Source organism: Anser brachyrhynchus (genome assembly GCF_964034855.1).
Source record: "Anser brachyrhynchus genome assembly, chromosome: 9".
In the NCBI taxonomy this organism is placed as follows: Eukaryota; Metazoa; Chordata; class Aves; order Anseriformes; family Anatidae; genus Anser; species Anser brachyrhynchus.
Genome location: NC_137703.1, coordinates 4803491 through 4818664, shown reverse-complemented (window position 1 = coordinate 4818664; position 15174 = coordinate 4803491). Strand labels below are relative to the sequence as shown.

The window sequence follows — 15174 nt, the reverse complement described above, 5'->3', positions numbered from 1 at the left end:
CAATCTATTCAAATGATTTGTTACGTCCCAGGGTTTGTCTTAGGCAGCACCAGAAGCATGAAAGGACGGAGGGAATGCTGCGAGATAATGTGTAACAAAGATGTGAGAGATAATGGGCTATGACCAGGTTTTAGTGGAAAAGACATGCGGTGCTAATCTACCATGGATAGTTTCTTAAATGAGCAAGAAATTGAAAGAACATTTTAAAGTTTCCTGTTTCTTCACTGAAACGGAGTCACTCTGGTCGCCACGCATGGTGCAGCACTTTCATTTCTGGGCCAGCAAGAAACGCAAATGGTCTCGTGCCCAGACTGAGCATCGCCCAGCTTCACTCCTTGGAGAACGGTGCTCACACCTCTTGTTTGGGTTATAATTAAATGGAATGCATTTTGCTGCATAGGAAAAGTACGTTAACACTAATAAAGTTAAATGAATGTAAATAATGAAGGTTTTTGATTAGTTTGCATTTTTGCCTCGTTTGCCTACATTGGGTCAGTGCAGCTAAAACCCCTGCTGACATCACCCTGAGTTTTTTTGACTAAAAGGAATTTACAATCAGCCTTCTAGTTTGAGCTGTCAAAAATAGTGAATTTTTCCCTTTTTTCCCTTTTTTTGTTTGCTGGCTAAGACTCAAAGATGAAGGTGTTTTTTTTAATACATTTTGGATCCACCCCCGTTTTTTTTTCTCTTTTTTTATTGTAACTGTAAGAGGAGAAGGTTCATGTTCTCTATAAGGTGCAGTTTAGATCCCGAACTTACTTATTTTAGACCATTGAATTTCATGGAGGTCAGCAGTGTGACGCTGATTTACATCAGCTGAGGTTCTTGCCAATAGTTATGTGGTAGGCTGGATCCTTTCCTCCAAAGACTAATTGGAGGCCATCAAACTTAATTTTGGCTACTTTAGGTTCAAGCTGTCTCTCTGAAAGACCAGTAAAGCTTTCCTGCCTTTCAGTTCACTTAGATTTCACTTGTAACGTATAATGTTGGCTTTCAGTTGCAATTTCAAAGGGTATGCAATGCAACGCGCTGTATCTGGACCAGATTGGACAATAGGGTGTGCCTACAAATACATCTGTATGTAATTCCCTCGCTTGTGTTCCGTGATGTAAACCACTTTTGATGTCAGGAGCGCTGAGAAACGCCGTGCACCCCCAGGCCTGCAGCGGGGAGAAGGCTCCGCTCCTCGGCCTGGTGATAGCTGAGGGCGCCGCCCGCGTACCAAACTGGCCTCTGCATTTCATGAAGGAGTTTCATACGCAAAAGCTGTCAGGACGTTGCAAACCCTACTGTTTGGCTTTCTGTTTCAGGTGATGAATGTCTGTATGAAAGCTTTCCTGAGCTTCCCTTGGAGGAAGTGCCAGAAGCTGATGGCGAGGCCGCGAACGCCCAGTGTCCGACGTCCGTCAGCATTCAGGAGCCGTCTTCTCCAGCAACCTCCAGCGAAGCCTTCACGCCAAAGGAGAGCTCTCCTTACAAGGCTCCGATATACATTCCCGATGACATTCCCATTCCTTCAGAGTTCGAGCTCCGAGAATCCAACATTCCTGGAGCGGGATTAGGGATATGGACCAAAAGGAAGATCGAAGTCGGGGAAAAGTTCGGCCCTTTCGTGGGAGAGCAGCGGCCACACCTTAAAGATCCCAGTTACGGTTGGGAGGTAAGACACTTTGCATTCTTTCGGTCTGTTGAACTCTCTTGAATGTCTATAAACACAGAGGTATTTGCAGAATTTGAGTCCTATCCTGCAGCAGCCAGGGAATATTTGTGTACGCTCAGACTGCTTTGTGGCCTTGCTGTGCTTTCTGGATGAAAATGAATGTTAAGAAAAAAAAAAGGAAAGGAAAGGAAAAAAAAAGCAGGAGTTATTGTTGCTCTTCATGCATGAAATCTGTGTGGGTGGGTATTGGCAGGTGACCTCCCTTTCTGGGAAGGAGAGGCAGAAGCTGTGTTATCGGAACGTTTCTGTGCCGTTCTCAGCTTGTTCACGAGCAGCCCTGCCGTGCGGCTGGGGGTGAGGGACCTGCAGGAGACACTGCACAATGTATCTGAAAAGAAACTGGGTGCTGCTTTCAGTGCTGTGCATCACCGCTTTCTGGTGACAGCAAGTAGTGCAGCCCTAAAATCTAGGATGGTGTCGCTAAGTTGCTATTGCAGCCTCATGCTACTCGGGGGCTTTGAAGGCTGGGGGTTTGATCTTGCCTCTATTCAAATCAATGGGAATTTTGCCATTCACTCAGTGAAAGTATGTTTGGATGCTAGTGTCAGAAGCCGAGCACACATGGGGATGGTGTGGATCGTGTTACTTCTGCATATGCTCTGAGAAATGTTGCTTTTCATGGAGGCAAAGACTTCCTTGGGCGAGTACTGTGGTTGTCTCTTGCATTCCCTGCCTTCGGGGGCAACATGTTTTCCCTGCCATGATATCACAGGGCAGTGGTCCTGTTGAACTTTTGCCTTCGTGGTAGTGGGAAGGAAATTTCCTCTTATACCTGGCACTAAAAGATATCCCTGGTGGGCCATGGGGCTGTAGACTGAAAGCAGTGAGGTCGGTTGTGTTAGGGTGGGTCAGTCAAGCCCCAGCCTGAGTCTAGACGAGGGTATAATGCAATGTAAGAAACACTCTTGCGTAGTTTTATTTGCAGCTTTAACAATGTGCTGTAGAAATGGAGTACAATCTCAGCTTGCCATCTGTATTCTCCCTTTGGTTTCTGATTAGGGGAGAAGTGTTGGGTTTGTGCGGCTCTCCAGGGCTGCGGCTGACCTCGGAGTGAATGGGAGTTTCATTTTCCCAGGAAAACAGAGTTTCTCTGTGGAGCAGAGCCTCACAGATATAGTGGATAATAAACATTTGGTTTGCTCTTAACTGTCAATAAATACTTGGTGAGTTCATTCCAGACGTCCCATCCAGTTGTTTAAACACTTTTGAGAGCGGTGACAATAGGACAGAATAGTGTCGGCAGAAATTATAGACTTTGCGGCACTCTATCAAGTTAACAGACCCTGATGCGATGTAATTGCTGGTGAGAAATCTTTATTTTTTGACCACGGCACCAGGAAACCATAAAAGCTGACTTTTAACCACACCACAATTCAGCTCAGGTATTGATATCAAAAACTGGAACCAAACTGCCGAGGCACAGCTGTACTTGCAGGTTTAACACATCAAAATTTATGCATCTGGGGCTGGATTTTTGGGTGGTGCAGTTCAGGTTGCTCCCCCACCCCCAGAAATCAAAGGAAAGCTGTCCTTATATCCATACCCTTGGGTACTGATAATAATATACTGCAATAGTAGACAGTAGTTCTGCTGGCTCAGATATTTAGGATTTTGGAGCCTAGTGAATCCAAACAAGAAATGCATATCTTGATACTGTTGGAAGCCCAGCTGGCGGATTTGAATCCCTTTCACACGGCAGGACTCGTGCCTTTCGAACAGCGTTACGTGTTCGGGACAGCTGGGGAGAAGCTATTGAAAAGTGCTGGAGGGAAATCACACAAAATCAACAGTCAGGCTCCCTCTGCAATTTGGCCACTCATCCATAAGTACTCTGCAGTGCTCAAGGGAGCCTGACACTGAATATTTTTCCAACAAGTGGGTTAAGGACGTTTATTGGAATGGAAGGGAGACAAAGAAATGCTGGTTACCAGAGTTTATACAAAAAGTGAAATGGTGAGCAGTGAAGATTAAGGCTAAAGGACAGAGGGGGGGTGTGGTAGCACAGGAGAAGACTTTAACCTCTGTCCCAGCCCCGATGCTCACCATCACGCCGCTCTGGAAACCAGCATCTCTCGGGCCTGTGCCCTGGTAGAAAAAAGGGAGAAAGGAACTTAACGGTGTGTGGGCTCTGGGAATGTCACGGAAACATGGGATGGTGAGGGAAAAGGTACCATTTAGCCATGGTTCTGTACAGGCTGGGGAACGCAGACTTTTCTGGTGTCATTTTGTCTGCCCACATGGGCACTTTTGGGAAACTGGACATTTCTGCCAGGCGCCGATAAGTCAGTGAGCGAACAGGCATGGGGGATTCGGTCTGCTGTTGCTGTGTCAAGGTAAAATTTCCTTATTATTTTCAGCAGCGGAAAGATGGAGCCAAAGTTTCTGTGTGGTTCTGACTCTGGGTTCAAGTGACTTTGTAGCACGAGAAGTTTTCAAATATTTCAAATATTTATGTATTTATATATATATATTATTTATAATAAGTACTGTGCTGGTACTTGCTTGCCTGGTGAATGGCACCAAGGTAGCTGCGATCACGATGTTCTTTTGTGATTGATTCTACGCATCTCCTGGGGTAGTTCATGGTGCTGTAAAGGTAATCTGTGTCTGGTGGCTTCAGGAGGAGGTGGAGCACAATTTTGGCTGATGGTGGTGGTGGCTGCCTGCCCTGAAGCTGCTGCTGGTGGGTGTGAGGAGCTCGATGGGGCGGTCCCTCAATCTGCTCCAACTGCTGGATCCACAGGCCAAAAAGAGCATTTTTTTGTGTCCTGGCTTGCTCAGTGCTTCCCCTCACATGTACATCGCTCAGAATGATGCAACATTGCTTATTTTTGTCTATTTATTTAATTTTCTTTAATAGATTCCCCCGCTACTACTGTAAGCATGATTAAGTTACTGGGAAGCCTGTCTTCCCAATTTATATGCATTTCTCTGAGTTCAGGCTGAAACACTGAACATACAGTGGCGTTTGTCTTTCAAAGATGTTGAAGGAATCACTTTTTAAGAAAATAGTATAATCATATTAAAATATTTTCAGAGGAATGCTGAGCAACTTCCTGTCAATTTTCTGATGCTTTTGTATTGCTGATTTGCTTCCCCACCCCGACTGTTTAGGATTGCTTAGTAACCTAGAGCCTTTCAAATCAAAAACCTACATGCAGATTGCAGGGAAGAGTTTACAGCCACACACAAATTTGGACTGTAACTACATGTTTGGAAAGGACAATTTTATAATATGCTACGCTAAAGCCCCATGCAAAAAGATTGTCATAGTGGTGGGTCTTTCCAGCTTTGGGATACCTGTGATGCTTGTGGCTATATTCCACCTGTGTCGGTACCGAGGGTCAGCAGGCGGTGCCTGGGAGGGAAGGGGAAGCTGGAGGAAGTGCTGCTATTAACTTTTGCAGCCAGGCAGCTGGCGTAGAAAAATTTGCTGCAGAAAGCTCAGGAATTTCGTGGGGCCCGTTCCCGTGTCCCCCTGTAGCAAGGCTTCCTATGGCATCGCCGCAGAGTTTCATCAGAGCGAGTCTGAGAAAACAATGTCCATTGTGTCCATTTATACACTTCAGCCATAAAACACGCTGCGGGACAAAGAGAATTTGTTGTGATATAGTTGTGCTTGGGTCATGATTAGAGTGCTATGGACCGGTTTAAATGAAAAGCCATAAATTTGAATTTTATCTCATTTTGTGGGCCTAGAGCGAAGCATTATCTAATCAGGTATTGGGTAGCTAAAGCACAAATCGAACCCGGGGTCACCGGACGGGGGAAAGGTCAAGCTTTTTTGCAGTTTGTCACCGTGGTTTTAGTATTTGCCAGCAGCCCCAATATCTAAGGGGGCTGCCTGGCTGTTTCTCAGGGATTGTTTGAAAAGGGAAAATTGACTGCTGCTTAATCAACAAGGAAAACAAGCTTTTAAGGGATGGCAGTAATTTTTTAAACAAAAGCAAGAAAACACAAATTTAGTGATTTCATCATAGTTCATGCCCTGCTATGGAAAACAGCTTGGAGAGTATTTCAAAGCAAGGCTTTAAAGAGGTCACCAAAGCCAGTGCACCTATCTCCCACCAGCATCTTCCGGAGTATACTGAATATTCAAATCCAGGTCTCTCGCTGCTATAGCAAACTCTAAAAAATCTCTTTTACAGGGACAATATCTTTGCAGGCCTTTTTATCCTAGACTTTGACTTCTTTATTAGGAAGGTAGAAACAGGAGCAATAAACTTTAATAAATCAAACTTGTCATAGAAGTGGAAAATAATTTAGAGCTTTATAAAGCATCATATAATCTGCTTATAGAGCAGAGTATATTTTCCGTTCATGACAGAGAGGCTGAAAAACATCACAGATTTGTTGGAGGATGTTTGAGTTGAGGCTATTACTTCTAAATGGAAATTAGGGGGCTATTTGTTTACCTCTCATTTCTGATATGCATCTTCAGGGAAAGCTGAGCAGCTTCCTAAAATCCGATCTGGAGCAAAGGCTTCCCACTGCTCAATAGGGACTAGAGTAGGTGCAACTTTAAGTTTCAGTTCTGCCCTCTTTGGCTTTCATTTGAAATATTTTTTAATTTAAATGTAGGTGTATTTGGAGGGTATTTATTTATTTATTTATTTTCTTGGTATCTTTATGAAAAATAAATAATAAGTTACAAGTCATGAGGGTGTAGGCCTTTAGAACTGGACTCTAACGTGTATGTTCCCAGAACCATGTTGTAGTGCCTAAACAATAACTTGGTTTCCCCGCTGCTCTCAGCATCCAAAGACTTTCGCTGCATTTGGTGGGAGTTACTGACTTATTCTTCTTGGTGTATCTGTTATCATTTTTGCATGCTCCTTTGGAAAACCTTTGTAAGATTGTTGAAAGCAGCATGTCTCTTTTCATAAAAACGGGACAAAATGATGCTGCTTTTAAATAAGTGGACATGAGATGCACACATCTTAAAACTCCTGTTAAGCTATTCCTAATAAACAGTGCTAGTGCTGAGGGAAATAACTTCGTCGTGGTTAGCGAAGTCACACGGTGCTGGAACAGTAATTGTGTCTTTTGCAAAACAGAAAAGTGAAAGGAACAACGTCTTCATTACTTCTGAATACTTTTCTTTGGGATATGGAGTAATTCCCATAGTTAAATAAATAACAACTTTCTACTTTTGCCTGGCACTTCATGATCAATGCTCTGATATATAGGTCAAACTTTCATTTTAGCTTTTCTTTGAATCGTCCTTAAGAGCATGAACATGCAGAGCAACTCCCCTTTTGACCAGGTGGCTGGAAAGTGATGGAGCATAATGCAGGTTCCTTGCCTACGTTTTCTCCTTGCGTATGTGTTTCAGCAGTAAAAGGTTTTCAGAAATCGTTGCAAAATTACTGTTGAGGCAAAACCAGGAGTAAGAGTACGGGTTATTCTGTTATTTGAAATTAAAAAGGAATAATTTGTTTTCTAATGGGGGAAGGAGGGGCTCTCCTGATCTGCGCAAGGCTAACCTGGGTTTGCAGATTGCACACTCTCCTGGGTCAACAGACCATCCACTTCTGGCAGCTCCAGGTGGGGGCGAGATCCTTACCTTTTCTTCAACACGTAGGTGATGTTTTATCCCGTTTGGAGCTCAGCTTTGCAAGGCATCGAGCGCTCTGGCCGGGATCCAATAAAGCACTTAGGCACGGGCTTATCATCAAAAGGATTACCCAGGTGTTTGAGTTAAGCATGTGCTTAGCTGCTGTGTTAAGCTCTCTGCTAGGGACATAGCGTTCAGTGCCACATAGGACGGAGCTCATACCATATATCTTACCTGGGGTGAGCGTGCACGAGGGTGCTAAAGCCCCTAGAAAGCAGCTTGCAAAAAAGACATTACTTACAGTACTGCTAACACTGCCAGCCTGAATTCTTCTGTTATTTGCATCCGTGTCTCGTGGTGAGGCTGCAGCTGAGTTAGATGTTATGGCAGAGATAGTCCCTGCTCTGAGGACAGACAGTTTGTAGTTATGAATCAGCAAACATCAGGTCCTTGAATAGCGAGGTACAAGCAGGTGGACCGGTCGTTCAATTGTAACCAAATATATGTGACAACAAAATGGATCTGTTTGTCCTTCGGGTTGTTTTATGTGGATGGGAGGAGGTTAGGACATGAGGATAATGCACAGAGTCGTCTGCCATTGCCTTCTGCTACTGTTCTTTACTTCATTTCTCCATTTCTCCTTAATTATTCTATTAACACGATTAAGCAGAGCCTCACGTTGTAAGGTTGGTGGGATGCGGTGCCCTGCTTTTTGGACTGAGCGGGTGCTGGTGTGGCACGGCTGTGAAACCTCGCAAAAAAACTCTGGGCAGCACCTTTGTCTTAAATAAAGCTGGGCTGGTTTGTGTAGCTCTGGCAGTTTCTCCACCTGATGGCCGGTGGATGCTCTGCCGTGTCCTTGACCTTGGGGGCAGGAAATCACCCCTTTCACGGCACAGCGTAAAGCCCCAGAAAGCTCTTCGTGGGTCTGTGTCTGTGTTCCCCACAAAGCCACCGAGGTTTAGTTTAGTCAGGAGTGTTAGCTCCTGAGGGGAGCGCTGTGAGGCCATAAGGGCTGAGTGGACTTGAGAGCAGGAGCAGGAGGGGGAGAGGGAAGTTTCGTTACCCCCTTCAGAGCAGAACTGGGGGGGAAGTTTCAGAAATTTGTATTCCTATCCAAAATACAGTGGTTATTATTTACTCAGATGTGACCTGGGTAGATTTTACTTAAATTCAGCAGCACTTGTCCAAGCAGGCAGTAAATATGCCGAGGGAGGCCGGCATTGGAACAGATCTGTGAGATTATCAAAATATGAAGAAAAATCATTGTAAGATGTGTCAGATGTCCCTTTAAAAGACAGAGCCTGTAAATTGAATTTAGCTGTTAAGACAGACAACATCAGAAAGAAAAATAAAAAAGACAGAACTGAAGAGAATAATAATTGCATCTAATAGAACTGACAAACAATCATAATTCTTCCCATTAAATAAATATGTTATAAAGAATTTATTATGAAATGCCACATTATGCAAGCCAGGATTCAGAGATGAGTTCTTTGCATTAAGTACAGTAGATGCCATTAAGGAAAACAGTCAATATGTCACTAAGCCACGGCCTGTAAAATTAAATTGATTTGGTAAATGTAAGTAAGATAGATCTGTTTGCTTTCATCATCAATTTTGAGTGGGTGAACAGGTGATGTCACCAACCTGGGAGCGATAAAGATGCAGGACCATCTGGAAAGCTTTGTGATGGATGGGCAACTGCTTTTGGATAGTGACAGTGCTGTGGTACTTTGTCACTTGGGATGCAGTACTTAATAACTTTTCAATACCATCATAATAAATTTCACTGCCTTATTAATATAGAAATGGTGAGTTATTACTGTGATGGCTATTGTAAATAACAAGAGATGCAGCTGTCAAAAGCTGATTGTTTGGGCATGTTTCTTTAAGCAACACAGTTGACTTGGGATAATCAACGTATGTCTATACCAGCAGAGTTTATTGCTCTTGTCAAAAGAAAAAGCTGCATTATTCAAAAATTATATGAAGTCCATAATAAACAGGTTTAATATATTATCAGATTTTTCCTATAAGTTTCCTAACACAGAACAACAAATCATTTTTAATAATGCCTTTCCGTGTACAATAATATCCTTATGCTGTAATAATGTCCTTCCCTAACTATTCACAAAACAGAGAACTTCTGAAAACACAGAAAGGTATCTTTCACTCGTTGGAACACTTACAAAATTAAATCTCCCTATTTCATTAAAAGGCTACTTTTGATATAAAGCTGATGGACTCTAGCTGTGTCTTTCTTTTTTATTTTAATTGAACAGATGTAGTTAAAAGTAATCTACGACAAAGAAATACAGGCAAAATTATAACCATGTGTCCTTAAATACTGGCAGGAAAGAGCATCTGTGGGTGTTTTATGAAAGCCCAAGACTGCTCCGTGACATTGTTGTTAATGTCATCAGTCTGAGGACTGGAGAGAAACAAAATGCATAGATAGTTGTTAGCAGAAGATGAATTACCAGATCAATCATTTAGCACCATTCAGAGCATTATACCATTGTTCCCCGGGAAGATAATTAAATCAATGATGTCTTTCTTATTTGTGTAAAGAGGCACAAACTTGTAAAGAATATCTGAAGCTCCTCAAACATATTATTTCTGGATTTTTTTTTTTAAACTATAGCGACTTTGCCTTTCAGGGTCTAGCTTTGTCCATCTTTTCAATTAAATGTCTCTCCACCATTTCTATTACTGCTGAAAAGAGAGCCAGCAGTCTATTAACAGGCAATAAAGTTCAGGAAGCCTAAGACTAGTTTCTTGGGTCAGAGGTGAAAATTACATACTAAATGAAACAAAGGTGTGTCTTGATGGCTCAACAAGCAGTGAAGAGACGAGCAAAAATGTGGGCAGGAGGAGGCAGTCATCATTAAACAGAAGCAAATGAAGACAGGAGGTAGTGTATGGCAAGAAGCTTATTAACCCAAACGAACATGTGCACTCCAGAGGACATAGCGCTGAGGTTTGGCATTTAAATCACCACATGACTGAAAGGTATTATTCAAATCTGGGCTTTTGGTCTAATAAAGAGATCACTAAAATTAAAAAAAAATGTATAAATAAATTTAAAATTTCCTACATGCTAGGTCCTGCAGATACAGACATGTTTTTCAGAGTGGTTCAGACCCGTATTTGCTTGGAAGCAAGGAACAGAAAAATATAATTGGTTAATAGAGTATCTCCACTTCAGAGAGTATTAATATGATGTTTTTTTGAGGTGGCAGCAGTACTGGCTCCTAGCTGAACGATAGGTGGCACACACAGGAGGGAAGGCATAGGTTGTCGTAGTCCAGACTGATTTTATCACATTAACCGTGCAAACAATAAGTATTAATTTGGAAAAAAAAATACAGATGTTAACTAGCCCTTCTTTAAAGTGCAATCCCAGCACTTAAAGTGGAAAGATGTAAAAGATCCCACAAAAGGCATAATATTTCATCAGGTGAAGCCTGCAGCATAAAGGGGCTCTTGTGTATAGTGGGTTTCCCAAACTGTTGTTCTTAGTCTTAACTTGATGAAGTGTGCTGGCAACAGGTATGAAGTAGGCTTGCCTTCCCTTTCTGTCAGCTCTTACGCTCTGTGTTGGAGACCTGGTGTGTAGCTGCTCGGGATTTTGGAGAGGAACTTTCATTGCCCCCGTGTCTTCTTGAAATGCCTCAAGTGGTAAGCTGGCTTTCTAGAGGCGTAGCTATCGCCGTATGCGTGTTTTATTCAAAATTACGCCTGAAGCTTCGTGTTTTCTAGGAGATTTGTGGTCATGGTATTTCTGTTGCTTACAGCAGGTGGATCTTGGTGGGTATTTCAAAACCGTGGCAGTTATGCTGATTTAGTGCAAAAATGTTGGTCTGTACAGAGTGGAAGTTGGGTTACGTGATAGCTTCATCACTACTGCATTTGCGGAAAATATTCTTTAGAGCCAGATTTTAAGCAGTTATCTAGTGATATCCTCTGCATAAGCTGCATGTGGCAAAATTTGCATGTGAATGTGGAAAAAGTAAATTTTCGTGCTAGTGTTAACTGCATCTACCGATTAGAATATCTACCTGAGCAGGCACACAAAGGAGCAGCTAACAAGGAGGAAAGAAACCAGCTTTATATCTTCCTTAATACTAAAACTAAAAGAACCCTATCAAAACTTCTGTGTGTGTGGAAAAAGATGGTGCTGACACCCAGTACAGAAAGCAAAAGCTGCAATGTGCTGCAGCTCCATGCACTGTCCTTTGAAATATATATATATATTTTTTTTTGTACAGAGAACATCTTACAATTTTCCAGAAAAGAAAACATAATCTCCAGACAGAAAACACCTTACAGTTTTCCCCTGATTAAGACTATGCAAAGGGGCCTTTTTTCTCACTTCTTTGAAGATCTGTGGTCTCAAAATGCATTTCTCCAGACCAGCTGACTGCAAGCAATGCCACTTCCTTTTCTTCCTTCATCACTGTTTTCCTCCTCTTCCTCCCATACCAGTGCTACCATCTTCTGTGTCATTCCAAAACCTCACAGCCAGCTGGGATCCTTGTTTAGCTTGGTGATAAACCCTGTATTTCCTTCTACCCAACCTCTCCCAAAGCCATTCTCCTCACCACATCCTTTGCCAGTCCCGTCCATCTCTGCACCTTATACCTCACCCTCATCTTCCTCACTTTATCTTTCACCAGGTCACTGGCCAAGGCCATACATACAGTCTCTGCTAAGCAGACTCTACCTGTCTTTCAGTGCATGAATATACTTTCATTTTTGGCTGCATCCTTTCCCGTCCCTGCTGCTCATGTCAGCATTTCAGCATCCCTCTGCCCATCCAGGCTTGGTGCTTCACCGCTCTCAGGGACGCAGTCTCGCCTGTACCTTCCTGCACTGCCTTTCCCCCCCTTGAAATATCACTGCCTTCATGCTTGGCAAAGCTGCTCAGCCCCTACCAGCACGGGGCCCCACTCCTTGCTTTCAGAAGTGGTTTTCTCGAATCATCTCTTAAATTTGATGGTGTTGTTTTGAGAAAGACAACATCTCATTCTCTGGCCTCAAAGTCTGCTCACTCTCGCTGATGCACGCTAAGCTGAATAAAACATGTATTTTAGGCAAAAATCATGATACCTCGCTTTCACGCCAATTTAAATAATTATTAGAAAATTACGACTTCAACAGAAGCTGCTGTGTTTGTAAAGAAAGCCTCGTGGTAGGGACTCAGCTCGGTGAGTTTGACTTGTTTGGCATTTGCATTCAAATACTTTTGTGCCTCTTAGCCACCGTTTAAACCTGACTATCTGCTTCCAGCACCCACGGCAACAAAGCACTTTTCTTGCACAAGCAGAAGACCAAAGTTCTGTTTCTCAGCCCCAGCATTCCTGAATAAAATGTAGCCGATTGCAACAGTATCATTTCGGGTGTGATTTTTTAGTGGGTTTGAATGATACGTTTGAATGGGTTTAGAATAGGTGCTTGAGGGGCTTTTGTCCCCATGCTAATGCCCCGCAGCAGTGGGAGTCAGGAGGAGCGAAGTGATGACCTGCAATAGCAGACGGCTCCAAACAGAGCTGGATTAATGCGAAATGGGGCCCCGATCCCATCCACCGGGGGCCCCCATCCCATCCGTCGGTGGCCCCGGTCTCCTCGTGGGCCCCACGAAGCTTCGCAGCCCAGCCCGTGGCCCTGCGGCCTCCCACCGGCCTGTCAGGCCTGCAGCGGCCCGGGGCCTGGCCACCAATTTTTGCCCAATGGGCTCGGCATTTTTTTTTTTTTCTCTCTATAACCACTACATTTGATGTGTTCTGGAAATTCTGCAGTAGCCTTCCCCCTCCTGCGATATGGCCAGGCTTGTTCTGTAGCGCTGAAAAAAAAAAAAAGGAAAAAGGCCTTAGTGTTGGGAATTATAAATAATTTGATGCAACAGGTTTAAGTTACCATTTTTGTGGTGAAAAGAAAAGCTTAGCATGATCCAGATTTTCCTTGGTTTCCTCCCATTCTGCTGAGAAGCAGAGGTATTCACATTTCTTTGTCTAACAGTTTTATAATGTCTTAAGAGATTAACAGTGAGCATGAATGAGGGGCTCAGGATTAGACGACAAAAAGCCCGGGCCGGCCACTACCTTGTTTGCACATTTTACATTTTTCAGCATTGCCGAGCGAGTATAGAAACTAAGGAAAGATAATAAGGACCAGAGTCCCAAAAGTGTTTAGTGATTCAAAAAATTCAGATGCCATGTCAGAACTGACAGAATGATGGAGCATTATGTGGCAGGGCCCACTTTTTTGTCTTAGGGTAAGCTCTTGCCCTGAGTGAATGCAGATGTTATCGCAGGATCCCAGACAGACAGTCAGTGAAATGTGACAAGCTGTCAGCAAAGTTACACTACGTTGATTTTGCTAAAATATCCCAAAGCTTTATACATGCTTTTTTTACATAGAAAACTCTTAGCTCAATCAATTGAAGAAAAAAAAAGGGGGGGGGGGAATGATTACAGTAACCTTTCTAGTCATAATCCTTTGAATGATGCAGACATGGCTGTAAAAGTTCTTGTTTTTCTTTTTTTTTTTTTGCTTTCTTTTTTTTTTTTTTTTTTAAAGTGTGAGCAAAGTTATCATCTAAACTATTTGAGGGTCGCGTTGGCATCAGGAAAATTTCTGAAAGCAAAGTGCATCTTGAGCATTCATGGTAAGGCTGTTAACCACATGTCATACCGTGTCAGTCACTCCCTGAATGATTTGGGTATTTACCCCTGTGAAATGCTTAGTCAAATCAGTAATAGCAGCAGTGAATCCTACCAGCACTCATCATGGCTTTCCCCTTAGCAGGATATCAGCTTCAAAACAGGGGGGTTAGGAGCAATTCTGTCTCCTTTACTTCCTTCTTTTTTTTTTTTTTTTTAATTTCAGAAATAGTTAAAAATTTTAACAATAAAAAAAGCTGTCAAAATTGAAAACAGAATTGGAAAAAGCATGTAAAGGGAGCTGGTTGAAACATGCTCAGAAATCAAGAATATATGTCAAATAGGGCAAATCAGTATGAATTAGCTGAATTCAGATGCTCTAAATTCATAGTGAGGCCAAGAGAATGACTTAAAATTTCTCTGAGAAATTTGATTTGTAAATATTATAACAAGATAAAGGTTTTTTAAAAATCTGAGCAGAAAAATAAGAGCTCTGTTCTGCATAATTTTAAATATTTAACTCTTAAAGAATCTGCAGTGAAGTTATGTTATTTATATGCCAATGCATTCACAGGACTGAGCTCGGTATTTTCTTGTTTTAATACTTCATTATGTTGAAAATATAAACATATTCTGGGAAACGCGAATATTTTTACACATGCAACTGATTTTCACTTCTGAATTAGAACTGCGTCAGATTCAAACTTTTACATAATTAGAGGACAGGGAGCATAAAATACTGATGTTTTCAATTTATTTCACAGATTTATTTTAAAGGTGTATTGCCTTATATAGGCAAGTAGATTTTGATTTGAAAATGTTAAAGCGCATATCGGTTTTGCCAGTAATTATATATATCATTCACAGAAACCCCTTTAATAGTGTGTATTCTTGTCTTATTACTGTTAGCTTAAATTTAAATTTAATGAGAAGGCTGTTTATAGTGGCACAAACCAATATATTTTTCTAGAGTGCAAGTTCCAGTGTGTTCATTCTCTTCTAAGCAGAGCAGAATAATGCATGGGATTTATAATCAATTTAAGTCTACTTTTGAATAAGATGATCTGGTATTATTTGTTTCCATATAGCAAAAATATTAATTCACTTATAAGAGCGGGAGAGAAGGGAAAACATAGCTGGTCTCACTTTAGTGCAATCTGTGTTATAACAAAATGTATTGCCACGCAGCCTAACAGCATCCCGGGCTCCTGAAAAATGAAATGCAAAGG

The 15174-nt window shown here is 42.2% G+C and overlaps 1 protein-coding gene across 9 annotated transcripts in view; it reads left to right on the top strand.

Moving 5' to 3' along the window:
• Positions 1-15174, top strand: part of MECOM (MDS1 and EVI1 complex locus) — a 319792-nt gene that overhangs the window by 139591 nt on the left and 165027 nt on the right. For all 9 annotated transcript variants that reach the window (XM_080605386.1, XM_080605375.1, XM_080605389.1 and 6 more), the window contains exon 2: positions 1311-1660. In XM_080605386.1, coding sequence (XP_080461512.1) covers positions 1311-1660 — 350 coding nt within the window. The remainder of the gene's footprint in view (positions 1-1310; positions 1661-15174) is intronic.